General features: G+C 42.6%; 1 protein-coding gene and 1 pseudogene across 1 annotated transcript; both read right to left on the bottom strand.

The window, feature by feature from the left end:
- Positions 1-4,484: 4,484 nt before the first annotated feature.
- Positions 4,485-6,373, bottom strand: LOC118723879 (annotated as a pseudogene).
- A 1,626-nt stretch (positions 6,374-7,999) lies between these two features.
- Positions 8,000-12,463, bottom strand: LOC118723951 (stress-70 protein, mitochondrial-like). The gene is given in 6 exon segments (XM_045571372.1): positions 8,000-8,838; positions 8,840-9,155; positions 9,158-9,792; positions 9,794-10,070; positions 10,073-10,580; positions 12,455-12,463. Coding segments are annotated over 6 exon segments (1,986 nt in total). The 3' UTR covers positions 8,000-8,597.
- Between the last annotated feature and the right edge of the window lie 7,180 nt (positions 12,464-19,643).

Genomic DNA, 19,643 nt, shown 5'->3' on the forward strand with positions numbered 1-19,643 from the left:
TTTGGTTATTGAGAGTTCATATTATATTAATACTTTTTTATCCTGTCATATTAATAGAGTCTAAGAAGGAGAAGAAATAAATATTCTTGGCTAATTATCTTGAACCAGAAGCCCCCTCTTTTGGAGTTATTTCACCAATACGTATTAGATACTGCTACATACCAGGTGCTAGGATAAGCACCAGACATCCAAAATTGAACCATACATAGTTTTTCATGATCTACAAGGAGACAGATGTTTAACAAGTAGTTGTGTTGCAAAGTAAAACATGAGTAATAAAAGGATGTATGAGATGCTGAAGATCACAACAGAAAGAACAGTCAATTCTATTGGCAGCCCCTCTACTGAGTTGGAAAATAACCAAGTGTCCAGATAATATTCAAGAAGAGAGGCTTAGGCCACATCAGTCTGAAATAAAGTGCTATCATATTAACAGGAACAACAACAAAAATGTCACCATTTCTCTGGCCGAAATAAAGCCTTGGTTGGATGACTCCAGTGGAGAAGTCTGAGAACAAGCCAGGGTGCAGGTGGTTTTGAGAAAATAATTTCAGAGAGCACAATGATGAACTCAGAAGATGAAATAGGGAAGAAAGAAAATCCACTAAAGTTATCTTTTTTGTCCCCCTCACCCCAATAAAGATACTTTGTTGATCTGATTGCTGTAGAGGGCAATTGGGGCTCTGAAGAACTTTATAGAAGGTGCCTCAGAATTCTTCCAATGTGCAGGAAGCTGGGGCATTTGCTCACTGACTCTCATGTCCCACTGGGGAAGGTACTTCTGAGGAGGGTGCTCTCTTTTTCTTCTGGGCTGTTGCTCCATGCAAGCTCAGTGGTATTTGGTTTTGGAGAAAAAACATGAGCAGAAAAGCTGGAGATACCTTGGTTAGAGCTTGACTTAGAGTCGGGTGTTTCACACATAGCTGCCCATCATAGCTGTGTTGAAATCAGGGTGGAAGGGAATGGCAAGGAAAACAAAAACTATTTAAGATCTCTCTTCTCCCCAAAAGTCTCTGATAATGCGCAGGGGGGACCTCATATATGATTGTAATCGTGTGGCTGGAGCAGAAATGTCTGGTTCCTCTGAGCCCTGCAAAGCTCTTCACCACTGTGGCAGCTACTGGACTAGCGTGGCTCCTCAGTCTGATGCCCCATCTCTGCCATGTCCCACTGAGGCATATCTCAGTCACACTATGCCAACACTTGGACCCCAAAAGCATTAAGATATTGTGAGTCTGGGACACTTCTGTGAAGCAGCAAATGTCATCTGGAAGAGGAACACCTTGACCCACTGTGACTTTTTCCTGCCTGATCTTGGATCAATTAATGTGTTTTTATATCAGAGAGCATAGAGTTGCAGAAATATGAAAGCAGATAGGTAGATTTGTTGTGGGAATCAGAAGTCTAGACATTTCTAGGAGGGATCAAGGGCTTCAATTTCCAGTGAGAGATTCAAGAAGGAAAGGAAAAAGTCAGAAGAAAGGAACTAGCATGCTGAGTGACTTCTAAGTAGAAGGCATTTTATTATATAATATTAGACTAGAGGCCCAGTGCACGAAAATTCATGCACTGGAGTGGGGTCCCTCAGCCCTGCCTGTCCCCTCTTACAGTCTGGGAGTCTTCAGGGGTGGGAGGTGACCTGGTGATCAGGGGAAGGCAGCACCCCCATCACACCTCTGCTGCCACCACTGCCGGCAGTACAAGCCTCTGCTGGCCCTGGTTACCTGAGCCTTGGGCAGTCCTGGGTGGCTGAGGAGCTGAGGGAACTGGGAGACTCTGGAGGCAGGCGCTCAGAGAGGCCGAACGCACCTGGGAGCAGGCCCGGCCTTGCAGCATGCCTGCCGCTCTGGCAGGGGTTGAGGGGACTGGGTGCCACCATCTTGTGGCCATGGACACCACCATCTTTGAGATGGTGTGAGGGTCAATTAGCATATTCCCTCTTTATTAGATAGGATTAAGGTGTGGCAAGAGATGGAAGTGGAGATATGAAATGTAAAAAGAGGCACACTAGGATAAAATAATGTAAAAGAGGGATTGTGCACAGAGAGCCAACTTCTATACCTCCAGATAGTCCTGTGAACTGAAAAGAATCACAAAAATTTATAAAACAGCAAGAAAAAGATCATTTGTGCTTTTTATAACTCGAGAGGGAATTATAGCTTATGTGTTGGTCCTCTTGCCAATATATCAATATCTTTTAAAATTGCAAAGTAATTAATTTAAGCATTAAACACATTTTTATTGAGCATCCACTATATACTTGGTACTGTCCTAGGGCTCTAGGTACTGGGAATACAGCTATGAATTACACATTATAAGATAAATACCTAAAAATAACTGCTGGATCAGAGGGTAAGCACATCTGAGATTTTAATAGATATTGCTAAATTGTCCTCTAAAAGTCTACACCAACTAATATTTTTATTAGGTGGGGTATTTTAAAAAATCTTTATTGTTGATATTATTACATATGTTCCTCTCCCCCCTCCCATTTCCCCCTTCACCTGGTTCCTGCCCTGCGCCTGGCCTTCGCCACCTTATTGTCTATGTTCATAGGTAACACAGATATGCATAAAAAATCTTTGTTTAATCTCTTTCCGCCTCTCACCCTCCTTTCCTCTAAGAATCATCAGTCTGTTCCATTTCCATGCCACTGATTCTATTTTATTCCCCAGTTTATTCTGTTCATTAGATTTTTTATTTGTTTATTTTGATTTTTGGATTCAGTTGTTGATAGGTATATATATGTTGCCATTCTGTTGTTCATATTTTTTATCTTCATCTTTTTCTTCTTCCTCTTCTTAAAGAATACTCTTCAACATGGTGATGAACTTCTTTAGCTTTTTCTTCTCTGTGAAGGTCTTTATCTGAGCTTCAATTCTAAATGATAGTTTTGCTGGGTAGAATAATCTTAATTGGAGGTCCTTGCTATTCATTGCTTTGAATATTTCTTTTCACTCCCTTCTGGTCTGCATAGTTTCTGTTGAGAAATCAGCTGACAACCATATGAGTGCTCCCTTGTAGGTAACTAATTGTTTTTCTCTTGCTGTTTTTAAGATTATCTCTTTGAATTTAGCTCTTGGAATTTTAATTATGATGTGTCTTGGTATGGTCCTCTTTGGGTTCCTCTTGTTTGGGACTCTGTGTTTCCTGGACTTGTAAGTCTACTTCTTTCACCAGGTGGGGGAAGTTTTCGGTCATTATTTCTTCAAATAGATTTTCAATATCTTGCTCTCGCTCTTCTTCTGGCACCCTCATAATGAGAATGTTGGTACACTTGAAGTTCTCCCTGAAGCTCCTTACACTATATTCATATTTTTGGATTCTTTTTCTTTTTTGCTCTTCTAGATGGGGTGTTTTGTTTGATCTTATTTCAAATTGTTGACTTGATTCTCAGAACCCTCTTCTCTACTGTTGAATCCCTGTATATTATTCTTTATTTAAATCAGTGTATGCTTAATTTCTGATACTTTTCCTTTTTTTTTTCTTCTATATCCAAAAGAAACCTTTAATGTCTTTTTAAACAAAATTATTCTAACTTTGATATTTTGGATAGTAATTTCTTTTTTTCTTTTTTAATTCTTTATTGATTAAAATATTACATATGTATCCTTTTTCTACCTTTGACCTCTCCCTGGCCACTCCCACCCTCAGCACATGTCCTAACCTCCCCTAGTGTCTGAGCCCATTGGTTATGCTCATATGCATGTATGCAAGTCCTTTGGTTGATCTTACTCCCTCCCCAACCCTTCTCTGCCTTCCCTCTGAGGTTTGATGGTCTGTTCAATGCTTCTCTAATTCTGTATTTATTTTTGTTAATCAGTTTAGGTTTTTCATTATATTCCACAAATTAGTGAAATCATGTGATAGTTATCTTTCTCCAACTGGCTTATTTTGCTTAGTATAATGCTCTCCAGGTCCATCCATGCGGTTGTGAATGGTAAAAATGCCTTCTTTTTTGTAACAGCATAGTATTCCATTGTGTAGATGTACCACAGTTTTTGTTTGTTTGTTTTTTATTTTTGTGAAACAACTTTTTAATTTCAATCTTCTGTTTACAAAAAGACAAAGAGAACAGGGAGTGGGGAGGCAGGAATAATACTTGGTCACCCCCAGAACATGGAGGAAGGGGCTATAGCTAACAACTGGAACAGCAAAGAACCAAAAGAAGTCCAATGTGGATCAATGGCTTCTGTTAACAAGATCAGTCAGTGTAGGCAACAGTCAGATGACCTGTCAAGTTCTTGTCCATGAGGAGTAAAAAGGCACAAGCCAGTCTAACGAGGCCTTGGCTCTGGGTAGCCTCTGGCTTGTCTCCTGTAAGGTTTGGGCAACTGTCTCCAGGACATATAAGGGCCAGGAGGTAGGTTCCAGGGAAAACCCCTATGAACCACAGGGGCCGGCTACTGATAACAGGGTGTGGGGAAAGGAGCCCTTGGTGGCTGGGGATCAAACACAAAGTCATTTTCTAAGTCAAATCTTGTCTAGGTAGAATGGAAATTGCTGAAGAAAAATTGACGGGACTGGAAAGGTTGGTCTGAGGAAAGTAGGTATCTTGGGGATAGAACAAGAGGTGGGGAGGGCAGGAGTGGGAACAGGGATGGGCATGGAGCTAGGAGTGGCAGCAGGGGGGCTGTGCCTGGGAGGAGGCAACAAGGAGAATGGGAGTATGGCCCTTAGGTCTCTGCTGCTCTGGGACTGCCTTTCAAGTCTCTGGCTAGGTCTGGCCTTTGCAGGGTCACATTTGATCCACTGGCTCACTGGTTGGCAGTGGGGGCAGCTCCACACCCCAAGCATCGGCCACATGGGCCAGCAGCAACTGGGAGAGGCGACCGTGGGCAGTTGGTTCCAATGTACCCCATCTCCCTGCTGGTGCCTCTCCGCGTGGCGGAAGTGGAAATGCAAGTCCAGCACATCTAAATTGTGATTCTTCGTGACGACATAGCTGTAGAAGTTGGCTTCGATCACCTTTTTCATCCAGGCTGAGGAAACGGCCGCCAGCTGCTCTTTCGGGAGGAAGCCCCCAGGGACCTTCCTGCCTAGGGCCATGGCTGTGTTCCACCCCAGGAGGCATGACTTTGGCAGCACCTGGCCCAGGTGCCTGAACAGGGTCTCCAGGTTCGCCCGTAGCTGCTATACCAGTCCGGCCCAGATCTGGAGCTGTTCCAGAGACAGGAGTTCCTGATGACCAGGTCCGGGGTGTGCTAGTGGGCCTGCAGCTCTTCCAACACAGCCTGGACGTACTCACTGTCCATGAATGTGAGGATGTAGAAGCGCGCCAGGGGGTGGCCGGTGCAGAACCCGCGGACCTCGCGGGAGTCGGTGCTATTGCTCATGATATCCTCCTCCTCCTCCTCCTCCTCCTCCTCCTCCTCCTCCTCCTCCTCCTCCTCCTCCTCCTCCTCCTCTTCCTCCTCTTCCTCCCTCTTCAATGGTCAAGCACCTTTTTTAAATATATATATTTTATTGATTTTTTACAGAGAGGAAGAGAGAGGGATAGAGAGTTAGAAACATCGATGAGAGAGAATCATTGATTAGTTGCCTCTTGCACCCCCCTTCCCCCCAATAGGGTTGTACCTGCAACCAAGATACATGCCCTTGACTGGAATCGAACCCAGGACCTTTCAGTTTGCAGGCCAACGCTCTATCCACTTAGCCAAACCGGTTTCGGCATGCTATCCTTCTTGCCTTCTTCCACAAACTTGTCCTGTTGGAAGTTCGGCTCCCCCTCGACCTCGAACTGGTTTTAAGTGAGCAGGCAGTCCTTCTGCAGCAGGAGCACCAGGTCCTTGTACACAGCCCTCTGGATGGAGTCTCCCAGGATGACGATGAACTTGTTGTGGAGCAGCTGCTGCACTTAAGAGGACAGCAGCTGGGTCAGGGTGCCCAGGTCCAGGGGCCCAGCTCTTCTCGTTGCACGCGGGTGGGTCTTCAGAGAGCTCCTCAGACGCAGAGGGAACCCTCAGCTCAGGTGGCTGTCCTCAGACCTCCTCAGGAGCTGCTCCAGGATGTCCTCCAGAGGAGGGATAATTATGCATTCCACTTCTTCAGTCTCCCCGGCCTGGCTCCTGCCGTCAGCATTGGATACATTCCAGTGTCTTTCTTCAAGAAAGAAAGGAAACTTCTTGGACTCCACCTCCAGGACAGTCCTATCTTTGGCCTGCCCTTCAAGGCCACTTCTTCCTTAAAAGAGTTGTTTGCACAGGCTGCCTCCTGGGTGCTCACCTCCCACGCACCCCCCCCCCCTTTTTTTTAAACTTTAATTTGATTTCCAACTCCATCAAACCAAAGAAATGATTGTCAGTAAATCACCACTGATTTCCTTGTTGCTCCTTTCAATGGCCATTGCTTGGTCCTTGTCGAATCCCAGCATTCGCAGCTCCCAGGGCTGGACCACCAGAGATCACTGCCCTCAGAAAAACTGCTGGAGAGTCTGACACCCTCCTCTCCATGCTCACCTTCCCGTATCCTGCGTGAGTTCTCTTTCTCCAGCAGTTCCCCAAACGTTGGTCTTTCTCAAGGCCCAGTGGTCAACTTCTTTCTTCTTTTCATCAACATTCTTTCTGTACCACAGTTTTTTAATCCACTCATCTGCTGATGGTCATTTAGGCTGTTTCCAAATCTTAGCTATTGTAAATTGTACTGCTATGAACATAGAGTACATATACCCTTTCTGACTGATGTTTCTGATTTCTTGGGATATAATCCTAGGAGTGGGATTACTACGGTAGGTCAAATGGAAGTTCCATTTTAACTTTTTAAGGACACTCCATACTGTTTTCCACAGTGGCTGCACCAGTCTGCATTCCCACCAGCAATGTACAAGAATGCCTTTTTCTCCACATCCTCACCAGCACTTGTTTGTTGATTTTTTGATGGTAGCCATTCTGACAGGTGTGAGATGATACCTCATGGTCATTTTGATTTGCATCTCTCGGCTGATTAGTGATTTGAGCATGTTTTCATGTCTTTTGGCCTTCCTTATGTCCTCTTTAAAAAAATATCTATTTAGGTCCATTGCCCATTTTTTAAATTGGATTGTTTATCTTCCTTTTGTTAAGTTATATGTGTTCCCAGTAAATGTTGGAGATTAAACCCTTATCAGAGATAATATTGGCAAATATGTTCTCCCATGCAGTGGGCTTTCTTGTTGTTTTATTGATGGTTTCTTTTGCTGTGTGCAAGTTTTTTATTTTGATGTAGTCCCATTTGTTTATTTTCTCCTTAGTTTCCATTGTCCTAGGAGCTATATCAGTAAAGATATTGCTACGACATATGTCTGATATTTTTTTGCCTGTGGATTCCACTAATATTTTTATGGTTTTCCATCTTATGTTTAAGTCCTTTATCCATTTTGAGTTTATTTTTGTGTATGGTGTAAGTTGGTGGTCTAGTTTCATTTTTTTGCATGCATCCATCCAGTTTTCCCAACACCATTTATTGAAGAGACTCTCTTGACTTCATTGTATACACTTGCCTACTTTGTCAAATATTAATTGAGTATAATGGCTTGGGTCAATTTCTGGGTTTTCTGTTATGTTCCATTGGTCTATATGTCTCTTCTTGTCTGAGTACCACACAATTTTGAGAACAGTGGCATTGTAATATAATATCTAGTATTGAAATCCCTCCTACTTTGTTCTTTCTCAGGATTGCTACAGCTACTCAAGGTCTTTTTTATTCCATATGATTTTTTTGAGAGTTTTCTCTAGGTTTGTGAAATATTCTGTTGGTATCTTCTTAGGGATTTGCATAGAATCTATAGATTGCTTTGGGTAGTATAGACATTTTAATGATGTTGATTCAACCAATCCATGAACACTGTATATTCTTCCATTTGTTTATGTCTTCCTCTATCTCTCTTTTCAAAGTCCTATAGTTTTCCAAGTACAGGTCTTTTACCTCCTTGGTTAAGTTTATTACTAAGAATCTTATTTTTGTTGTTGTTGTTGCAATGGTAAATGGGATTGTTTTGTTTTGCTTTTCATATTTATTAAAAAAATAAATTCAGAATGGATCAAAAAGAATAATCCAGGATACAGGTGCCAAAGGCCAGAAGGTTGCTCTAAAAGTATGCCATAGGAAAATCAGGGAGTCTTATTACCTTGTACCTAACATAAATAGCTGTACCTAACATAAATAGCTTAGCTTCCCCTGCTCTACTCTGAATGTGGCACAGCAGGCTTGTCTTGCAAGGCCTCCATTGAAAGCATCTCATGTATACACACACAGGCTGGTATGGCAGTACTTAAGTATTTTATATCCCCAGTTGATTTTATTCCAGGTCTGACTACCTTCATTGTTGTGTGTGGGATGATTTTACCCCTTAGAAACACAGGTATTTCAGCACAAAACAATATTAGGTCTTTACAATCAAATCATCATCTTCCCTTCTTCGTGCAGCTGAAAAATGATAGGTTAGGGACAGACAGAACATTGTGAGCTTTGTTACTGTTGGTATTATCACTCATTAAATGATCATTAGCTAAATCACTAAATTTACATATTAAGGAAATTATATATAGAATACTGCAAATACACAGTAAAAGACTGAAGTCTGCCCATTTCTGCTCAGGTAGTCTCTTCACTCCCAAGGGTCATATGTTGTCCTTTTGGCTCCAAAGTTTACTGTTATTACTGTTTCTCCTCTTTTTGATCTTCCTTTTGTTCCCAGCACTAGAACTTCTAGAGCCTTCTCGCTCAGAGGCCATCTTTTTGTATGCCATTTCAAAGAGCTTCAATGACGCTTGCTGAACGGAAGATGCTGCCTGCCTTATGTTTTCTTCAGTTTCACTATCTTTTCGAGCCAGGAGCTCTCTCATTTTGGAAATCTCCTCTGTTGCACTCATCAACAGGCAATTGGTCCTTGAATTCCTCCATCTTGCTTTCTGTATCATGGATGATTCCTTCAGCCATATTAACTGCTTCAACTTGTTCCTTCTTTCGCCTGTCTTCCTCAGCATACTTCTCTGCATTTTTAACCATATTTTCAATATCATCTTTGTTTAGCCCACCAGAAGACTGGATCACAATCTGCTGCTCGCGTCCTGTACCCTTATCTTTGGCAGAAACATATACAATCCCATTGGCATCAATGTCAAATGTAACTTCCATCTGAAGGACTCCTCGTAGGGCTTGGGGAATTCCAATCAAATAAACTGTCCAAGAAGTTTGTTGTCTCCAGCCATCTCTCTCTCACCCTGGCACACTTTAATTTCCACTTGAGTCTGACCATCAGCAGCTGTAGAAAACACCTGACTTTTCTTGGTTGGAATAGTGGTGTTCCTGTTAATAAGCTTGGTAAATACACCTCCCAAAGTCTCAATACCCAAAGAAAGGGGAGTGACATCCAGGAGCAGCACATCTGTGACATCACCAACCAACACACCTCCCTGAATGGCAGCTCCAATGGCCACAGCCTTGTAAAGATTGATAGCTTTACTTGGAGCTCAGCCAAAGAGATCCTGCATAGTCTGCTGAACCTTGGGCATTCTAGTCATGCCACCAACAAGAATCACTTCTCCTATGTCACTCTTGCTGATTTCTGCATCTTGCATGGCTTTTTGGCATGGTGTGATGGTCCTCCTGATTAGCTCAGCGACAATCCCCTCAAACTGAGCCCGGGTCAGCTTCATATTCAAATGCTTAGGTCCAGATGCATCCATTGTAAGATATGGCAAATTGATATCAGTCTGCACAGACGAGAAGAGTTCACACTTAGCCTTCTCAGCAGCTTCCCGAACACTTTGAAGTGCCATGTTGTCTTTGGTCAAATCAACTCCTGTCTCTTTTAAACTCCTTCACAATGTGTTGTAGCAAGGCCTGGTCAAAGTCTTCACCACCTAAGAAAGTGTCTCCATTGGTGGACTTTACCTCAAATACTCCTTTCTGGATTTCCAGGACAGAAACATCAAAAGTCCCACCACTTAAATCATATACAGCAATGACTTTATCTTCCGACTTGTCTAGACCATAGGCCAGAGCAGCAGCTGTGGGTTCATTAATTACCCAAAGCACATTCAGCCCAGCTATCTGACCAGCGTCCTTACTGGCCTGTCTTTGAGATTCTTGAAATAAGCTGGGACTGTGATCACGGCATTTTTTGCTGTATGCCCCAGGTAATTTTCTGCAGTCTCTTTCATTTTCATCAACACAAATGCTCCAATCTGACTCGGAGAATAGAGTTTTCCATGAGCTTCAACCCAGGCATCACCATTGGAGGCACGGACAATTTTAAAGGGAACATTTTTAATGTCTTTCTGGACTTCAGAGTCATCATATCGCCGGCCAATAAGATGCTTGGTAGCATAGAATGTGTTGTTTGGGTTGGTGGCAGCTTGTCGCTTGGCAGGCATGCCAACAAGTCGCTCACCATCTGCTGTAAAGGCTACAACTGAAGGGGTGGTTCTGGCACCTTCAGCATTCTCCAGCACCTTTGCTTGTTTACCTTCCATAACTGCCACACAGGAATTGGTAGTACCCAAATCAATACCAACAACTGCTCCCTTGATTGCTTCTGATGCATAATCCCGCCTTGAAACAATTCTAGAAGTCTCATGACTAAGGCCATTCCAACCATCCTACTACTTCGTGAAATAAGGCTCCACGCTGACAAGGGGTGTGACTCAGCAGGGCTCGGGACATGGAGATAAAACCCTGAAATGGGCCTTGAATCGGCAGCGCTGATTCAAGAATCAGTGCTGATTCTTCCCGCCTGATCTCTCCCAGAGGATTCTGACCCGAAGGGCGCATGGCCTGCGGCTCCAAGGCCCAAGACCAGGAGCCCAGAGGCCCTTGGGGAAGGCCTGGCAGTTTCTTCTGGGATTGTTTTTTAATTTCTCTTTCTGTAAATTCATAATTAGTGTATAAAAAAATCCATAGATTTCTGGGTGTTAATTTGGTATCCTGCTACATTGCCAAGTTCATTTATTAAATCTAATAATTTATTGATAGAGTCTTTAGGATTTTCTATGTACAATATCATGTCATCTGTGAATAAAGACAGTTTTACTTCTTTTCCAATTTGGATGACTTTTATTTCTTCTTCTTATCTAATTGCTATGTCTAGCACTTTCAGTAATATGTCAAATAGGAGTGATGAGAGTGGGCATTCCTGTCTTGTTCCTATTCTTAGGTGAAATGGTTTTGTTTTTTCCCCATTGAGTATGATGTTTGCTATAGGTTTGTCATAGAAGGCTTTTATAATGTTGAGATATAATCCCTCTATTTACACTTTCCTGAGGGTTTTTAATCAAGACAGGGTGTTGGATTTTATTCTTTTCCATTTTTTTTGGAGGTTTCTAGAAAATTCTTGAGTAACCTAATAACTACTCTATAATCCAGTAGTTTGCTTTCTTCCATTTCTTTCATTTGTGACATGATTCTTTGTCTGTTTCCCTGTGTTAGTTTTTATGTATTGGGAAGAGCTGCTATGTCTCCTTGAGTTGGTAGAGTGCCTTGTGTAGTAGGTGTCCTATAGGGCCCGGTGGCTCAACCGCCCCAGTCATTTAAGCTGGGAGCTCTAGGTGCACCCATTTGTGGCCTGTTGTAGTTGAGACTTGATAGGTGTTGGTCACTGGGAGGAATTGACCTCCAGGCCAATTGGCTGTGAGGACCAGCTGTGACTAGAGTGGGAGAGGTGCTGTGCAGGAGGTATCCCTATGGAGCAGCGCTTGCTTCAATAGGGCTTTGGTGCTCATTGAGTCTGCTCCTTGAGGCTTATGGATGTGTAGAATTGTAATGTTTCCCAGAAAATAAGACATCCTCCAAAAATAAGATCTAGCGCATGGAAAGATAAGACATCCCCTGAAAATAAGACCTAGCGCAACTTTGGGAGAAAAAAATTAATATAAGACACTGTCTTATTTTTGGGGAAACAGGGTAGTATGGTCTGCCACTGTCTCTTGGGTCTCCAGGGAGATGCAAAATCAGCCACTACCTGGGGCCATGCAGCAGGAGCTACAGAGAGACCTGCAGATTTATCTTCTTTGTATAGGATTTGGAAATGCCCAGACAAGGCCCAGCTGTGAAGCAAGGCAGGCTGGTGCTGTGCTGGGTGTAGATAGGTTTGGAGCTCACTGACTCAGCTGCAGCTTATTTGAGAGGTTTATCCTGAGCAATCAAAGCATACAGCTTGGGTGGGGTTGTAAATTGGATGAGGCTGGGTCTTGGGGAATCACCAGGGTAGAGCAAACAGAAATGGCTTCCAGTCAGCCCTGTAACTGCCCAGGAAGTCCCAGCATAGGAACAAAGATCCCTGTGAGCACCTCCATCTGGAAGAAAGCCCCCCAAGGTCCTGCCCTGTGTTTGTGTTCCCCAGAGCCTCGCCCTGGTGCTGGAGCTCAGAGGAAGCAGGACCTTGTAAGTTCAGGTTGTGGTTGCTGGCCTTTAAGAGGAACAGCTGAGTCTCCAGCAGTCTCTATGTCACTGAGGCCCAATCCGCACTGGTTTTTACAGCCACCATCTTCACACCTCTTAGGTGGGGCATTTTGGATGTGGAATCAACCCGGGCACTTTCCAATTATTTGTTTATCTAAATGTGGGTGAGGAGACTGAAAGGAAGGGAGGTAGGGAGAATCCTAAGGGAGAATGGGATTGTTGGAGTTGTACATTTTCTGTGAGCCAAGACAGCCCAAACTGGGTGGAGAGGTGGGAGCTCAGAGCAAATTCTGATGTGTATCGGAGGCAGATGCTCCCAGCTCTCCTCATCCCAGGCCAGGCTGCCGTGACCTGGGCAGTTTCCCCGATGGGCCATTTGGCAGTGGGCTCTGATATCAAGCGAGGAAAAGCCACCTCATGATTATTACTTACCCATTGTAACTCTTTATCTGGAGTGTCGCATCTGTGCCCATGGGCCAGCACCCCCGCGAGGCTTCCGATGAGCTTTCTATCCAACTGCCACAGCCCTCCATGCCAGCCTCTGGCTCCACCCGGGGCCCTTGGCGGAAGCAGGATGTAATGTTTCCAAGTGGGCGAGCAGCAGCTGCTTATCTGCAGTGGTCAGTAAGGCAGACAGAAACAATCTCTGTGACCTTCCTTCCTTGTCTTGTTTGAAAACCATGACCCAACTCCCCTTATGGGGGAGGTAAGTGTGGAGCTTTAACTAAAGTGAGGGTATAAACATGAAATGTTTGCATTTTTTTCCAGTTGTTGATTTCTATAGTGTTCAGCTGAATTTCCATTTCCTACTCTTTAACATCTCTGGTAATTTTCTGCTCTTTTCCAGCGATAACAATTTTAGTTCATTTTGGTTTAAAGTTTTAATTTCAGATTCAATTTAAATCTAATCTCCCATCTCTTTAAAACCACAGTTTTCACCTTGGAATAAAGAGGAGGGTGATAAGCAAGAGGCGGGGGGGGGGGGGGGGGGAATGGAGGAGAAATAATCCACGCAGGGAACACACTTCCATGCTCTCCTGGATCTACACATGCATTTCTCCATTGGGGTGGGGGGACGGGTACCATTGTCATTTTGGATGAAATAATTCTTAGGGTGTAACTGCTCTGCACATTTGAGAACATGTAACTATTTTTTCTCCTTCACCCCCAACACAAATTCTTGTAGCACTTTTCAGTCTTTATGATAACCAACCCCACTCCCACTTTTCCAAACACCCCCTGGGGCTCATTCTGCCTTAGTTGAGAACCATTGGAACCTTCCTCAGTTGGGGCCAGGGAGAAGGGATGAAAGAGCAAGATCTTAGATTGCTGGGCCAGAGTCAGTGGTGGAAAGGAATATTTGGTTGTCCTTTGATTGGGTCTGGGTTCATTTGAATCTTTCTGCTGCTGTGTGGTAGCATCAGTATAGACAGTGTGGTTGGGTTTATAGGATTATTATCTTCCACTGGACCTCTCTATACTCTTTCTCTAAGGAAGAGGTAGCCTCCGCGTAAATGAGTGAGTTCATTTACCTTCACCTGAAAGCCCCTTGGTCAAACTCCAAATTCTGTAGCTCCTTCCAAATCCTCTGACTCTATGTTCCATGCAGTAGGCATGAAAACTACTAGAGTTTACTTGTGCACCCTCTAATAGGTTGTTGTCTCCATCTTTTTCCAAGAGCTACTCAGACGGTATTCTGCCTTCATAAATTTCCAGAGGAGCAGCAGAGACCAGGGTGCACATTCATGGATATCTCCGAACTCTAGAGAAGCTTGTCAGACTCTCCCAAGAGACATCTTACCACACTCCACTTGGATAGTAACACCAGTGTGAGACGTCAGATTGTACAATTCAGTGGGTATCTATCCAAAGGTGAGGTGCCAGTTTCCTCTCCGCCCCCCCCGCCCCCCCGATGCCCTGAGTCTCTAAATGTGATTATCTTGCAACCCTATCCACCACTTAGCTTCGTGAGGGGTAGGGAAGCACACCTCTTCAGTCTTGTATAAAATGTCTCATCAGGGACCCAGGAGGTTGGGAGCTCTCAATTCCAACTTTTTCCTCTTTTTTCTCATTAGCTTATGCTGACAAATGTTTTACGCATGTGGGGGTAGGGTGATTGTAATGGTGGTGATGATAGTAGGGCTGTTTCTGCCAATTTTCAGAAAGTCCTTGTGTTGTGACTCATTTAGAGTGTGGTGTGCTTAGGCCCTCCTTCTTCTCAGCCCTTGACTATATTCCATAGCAACAGGACAAGCCTTACTCAGCCTCCTCTGACACAGGAGCAGCTAGCACACTGGGGAAGAACTTCTGGCATATGGACACTAGTCTTGCCTCTTGATGTAGAAGCGGAAGGGTAGGACCACACTGTCGGAATTAAACGAAGAAGAAAGGGAGGCTTTCCCTTCATAGGCTAAGAGCTCACAATTTTCTCCTTGGCTGTTGATCACTCCCTTTAGATATTCTATGACAGTTGGGGAGGAAAGAGGAAACTACAGGTTGAGTGGATAAACTGAGATAGAAAGAACATTGATGGGAAAGAGAGAGATGGTCTTCGGCTCTACCTCTGTTTAAATAGTATGGAATGGCTGGCGACTTCCTGAGATAGAATGGGAGTCCATCTCTTGATATTGACATGAGGAAAAAGATTTGCAACTAAAACCGATCCATCTGTCTATCTGCCCATTCGTTCATCCACTTAACAAGTGTTACTGTATATGTACTCTGAGACACATACTATGCAATGAAAATAGTCTGGGTGCATTGCCTTTTTCTCTTGTTCCTATTCCTGTATCACGTGGTCTTCCTGCTTAGGTATAGAACTAATAGGACTATATATTCCTAAATACAAGGGCTTGCTGGACAAAGGCCCATTACAGACTAGGGATGACCTATAGCTTTGAGGTTGCTAATCTGCTGAAGTTCTTAGCAATAATTTAATTCCTTTCTGGTTTTCTTCTTTATAAAGTGAGATATGAAGGTGACTTAGTTTTTTTTTTTTTTCTATTAGGTATTATGAGCTATATTGAAAATTGAATATGTATATTCCATGTTAATATAGAATTAAAATATAATCACTATGTATATCAATAATATAGACAGACATACACTCAGCTGTAGATGCAGATATTATTATTCTTGTTATTTAGGTGAAGAAACAGAATGCCAGAAAGGTTAAGTCTTACCTAAGGGCCAGAGTCCTGGTAGAGTCTGAATATAAATTCCAAAGAATCCCACCTCCTTTCTACTTACACTATAGTGCCTCTAAGTCTCTAGGCTATATAATGGGAAGATGAGTAAAAAAGAAGTCACACTTACTACACAAAATATATAAGGCCTCAGAGGACTGTCTTTAGGACAGGGCTTTGGAGAAGATGCCGAGAAATTCATTATTTGTGTGCAGTCAGTGGTTATTTCTGCATAAATCATAAGGGAGGAATAGATTTAAATTTCTGTTTATGACTGGCATTTGTTTTTCTTGCCATTTCCCCCCCATATTTGCCTCCCAGCAATAAAGTTGCTTAACATTTTTGCAAGAATTTCCCCATTTCCAGAGCCTCGTGGGGGCTAGACATCTTCTCTGGCTTCTTCCCAATCGTATCCTCATTATAGATATGATTATGGTAATTATTCTCTAAAGATCAACTCAAAACCTTGTGGAATTTATCCCCTTTATAGTCTCCCCCACTTTAATCTGGCTGTGCCTGTGACTCACTGTTGACCAAAAGAATTTGATGGGAATAATGCTGAGCCTAGGTCATAAGAACCCTGCAATCCCTGCTTGGGTCTTTTAAAATGTTTGCCTTCAGGATGTATCCTTCCTCAGACTGTTCCCTCTTGGAACCCAGCTGCTGTGCCATGAGAAGCCCAGGTCACATGGATGGCCATGTGTTGATGTTCTGGTTGATAGACCCACTTGGGCTCCTGACTGTCAGCTACCATCACCTGGCAGCCAATGTGAGTGCACCACATTGGACATTCAGAGCATCCCAGTCATGCCCTCAGATAACTTCTGGTCCAGGTGTCATATATGTGACTTAATTACATGAGAGACCCTGAGCAAGAACTGCCTCGCTGAGCTGACTCAAGCCAAACAACCGTGAGAGAGAAAAATAAGAGTTTTAGGTCATTAGGTTTTAGGGTGCTTTGCTACATAGCAATAGGTAACTGGAACAATTCTTCTGGGAAGAGGCGGGACTCCCAGGCCAGAGTTGACTAGTGGGGCTCTGGAGTATAAACCTGAATTTGTTAGCCTTTTGACCTCATACAAGTTCCTTCCCGTCTGTGTATCTCTGTGTTCTCATCTATGGAATGGGGATAATAATCCTATATTCCTCATCGGATTTTTGTGAGAATTAAATATGTGATCTGCATAAAGGGCTTCTTGTGGCATGAAGGGCCTGGCGTTTACTAAGCACTGACAAAAAGTTAACTAGGATAATGATTATTGACTTTAGTGGTTGTGTGGAATTAAATAACGTGTCTCCTAGAACACAATCATTCATTAACATTTTTCTTTATTTTTGTTTTTATCTCTTTTCTACCAATCTTAACCTCCCAGCTCTCTTGAAAGTCAAGGAAAACATTGTGGTGAAGCTGCATTATTCTCTTCTGCCGCGTTTTCAACAGAAAGGCAGATTTTCTGAGTTGACCTGTTTCTTTTTTTGGATTGTGGGAATATGAACCTTATATTCACCCGCTCCTGTTTCTTCTTCGAGTGTCCTATCAGTTTTGCCTTTTCTTCAGTTTCCTCCAGGGAACTGATTTTTCTTACTTGAAGGCCAGAGGGAACTGAGCCGGGCAATTGATGTCTTAATAAATATGACAAGAATGAGAGTCATCAGGATGAAAACGAAAATGGTCATTTAAGTTGTCCTCTGTGGCCTCTTACTGACTTGTTGAGGCTAAGAGCGTTACGGCTGTTTCCATCAAAGAGAACCAAACATATACTGGGGTTTGTTGAAATGGCAGGATAAATTAAGCTTTCCAGAATAGCAACCCCCCCCCCCCCCTTTTTTTTTTCTTAATAGTTTTACAACTCCTGTGGTTATGGTAATGCTGGGGAGAATGAGCAGTAGCCTGGGTTACATCATCACCACCATGAATCCTATCTCCTCCCATACTCATACTTTATTTTATTTATATATTTTATTGATTTTTTACAGAGAGGAAGAGAGATAGAGAGCCAGAAACGTCGATGAGAGAGAAACATCAACCAGCCGCCTCCTGCACACCCCCCACCGGGGATGTGCCCGCAACCAATGTACATGCCCTTGACCGGAATCGAACCTGGGACCTTTCAGTCCGCAGACCGACGCTCTACTGCTGAGCCAAACCGGTTTCGGCTATATGGGTGTGCAGGAGGCGGCTGGTCGATGTTTCTCTCTCATCGACGTTTCTAGCTCTCTATCCCTTTCTCCTCCTCTCCATAAAAAAAATCAATAAAATATATTAAAAAAAAATGTTTTAAAAAAACACATATATATTTTTATTGATTTCAGAGAGGAAGAGAGAGGGACAGAGAGAGATAGAAACATCAATGCTAAGAGACAATCAATGATTGGCTGCCTCCTGCATGTCCCCTCCTGGGGATCAAGCCCTCAACCGGGGCATGCGTCCTAGACCGGAATCGAACCCGGAACCCTTCAGTCCGCAGGCCGATGCTCTGCACTCATATGTTACATTCCAAGCTTCGATACCAAATTACATGAAAAAATTATCTCTCTGAGCAATGAAAGTAGGTTATAGCTAACCTGCCTGTCACTGTACTTGCTCTTTTCAGTCAGGATATGTTTTAGAGAGAGGGCCAAGTGAGTTACGTTGGGACTATATGTCTACTAGGAATCTGCACATAGGAGTGAAGTAGATAAGGAGAAATATTACCATATTTAATTTAACTTATTTTTTTTTTTAGGCTTAATACAAAAATATCTGCTTTAGGTCTTCAATTTGTACCTGAAAGAAACCTAAATCACAGAAATCTTAAAGTGCACTTAATCATCTGAGTTATAAAGGAGAAAATGACCTATTTTATGAGTCATTTTATAATATAAATAATCCATTTTCATAGAAAGGGACCAGTTATTAGGAATCAAACTTGTAATTGGTACCACACTGGTTTTTTCCAGTTGCCTGAAAGTATGGTTAAGTGTGGTATACATTAGGCACACAATAAGTGCCTGGTAATGGAATGAAAGAATGATACACATCTACCAATTGCTCAAACCATTTGTGGATTCTTCTGCTCAGTAAGTTGACCTTTATCCAGAGTTTATGTTTTTAAAATGGCAACAACCTCTGTTCTAGCTTCTTTCTTTTCCTCCTATAATATTTCTGGGAAACAAAGCCCAGTCATCTTATCCAGTAAGTTGTTTTCAATTCTGTGGGAGAGGGCTAGGTAAAATGAATTTTATGGGTTATTACCTGGAATAAAAGCTGAGTCCTGACTCTGATTTAATAAAAAATTATCTATGCTAGGTATTCATATAATTCTGTTGTATTTTGTCAAAGGTGATCAGTATTTTTAAATTCTTGGTGACCTGTGATGGTGGAAAATCGTATATTTTGAAAAAAAATTTTTAAACTCTTGTTTTTTAATAATGGATTTTGGAATCAATGACTAATTTAATAAAAGATGTAGGTTGGAGTTCGTTTCTCTAAGCTTTGTTTATTAGTGTGGAAAAATCATTACTCACTGAAGAGTGACTGCTCACTAGCTTTAGGAGAACAGAGCTGTGGTCTTAGTGGACTTTTAATCAAACTGATTTCCTTATCAGGAATAAGCATGTTTGAGCAACAATTTTACCCAAGAGCTTAAAGACTGAACATAATGAGGTTTCCTTTGTTTTTCTTTGAAATTTGGAAGGAAGTCTTCCCACCCAGTGTCTAGAGACTGGCTCAGTCTGGTCTAGCATGTGAAATCTGAAACTGTCAATCTGTGCAATGTATAGAAAAAAGCGTGGCTTATCTATGACCATCGTTCATTTTCTAATACTCAGTGGTCAAGATGAGAGTTAGCAGTTCTGCCTGCGAAGCTTCCATTGCCACCTCCTGCTTTTTTTACATCCTACTTCTAGGCGATTACAGAATATACTGATTTCCTATTTTCTTTCTATTTCTACAGTTTTTCCTTGTTTTAAGACATTTTCTTCTTCCTCCCCCTACCCTACCTCTATCCCTAATTATCTGAAGTTTCCAGAATAACCTGGCAGTGGTAAAATTGGTGGATTAATAGAAGAGAAAATGAATATAAATGAATATAACATTTT

The sequence above is a fragment of the Pipistrellus kuhlii genome, unplaced genomic scaffold (genome assembly GCF_014108245.1).
Source record: "Pipistrellus kuhlii isolate mPipKuh1 unplaced genomic scaffold, mPipKuh1.p scaffold_m20_p_1, whole genome shotgun sequence".
In the NCBI taxonomy this organism is placed as follows: Eukaryota; Metazoa; Chordata; class Mammalia; order Chiroptera; family Vespertilionidae; genus Pipistrellus; species Pipistrellus kuhlii.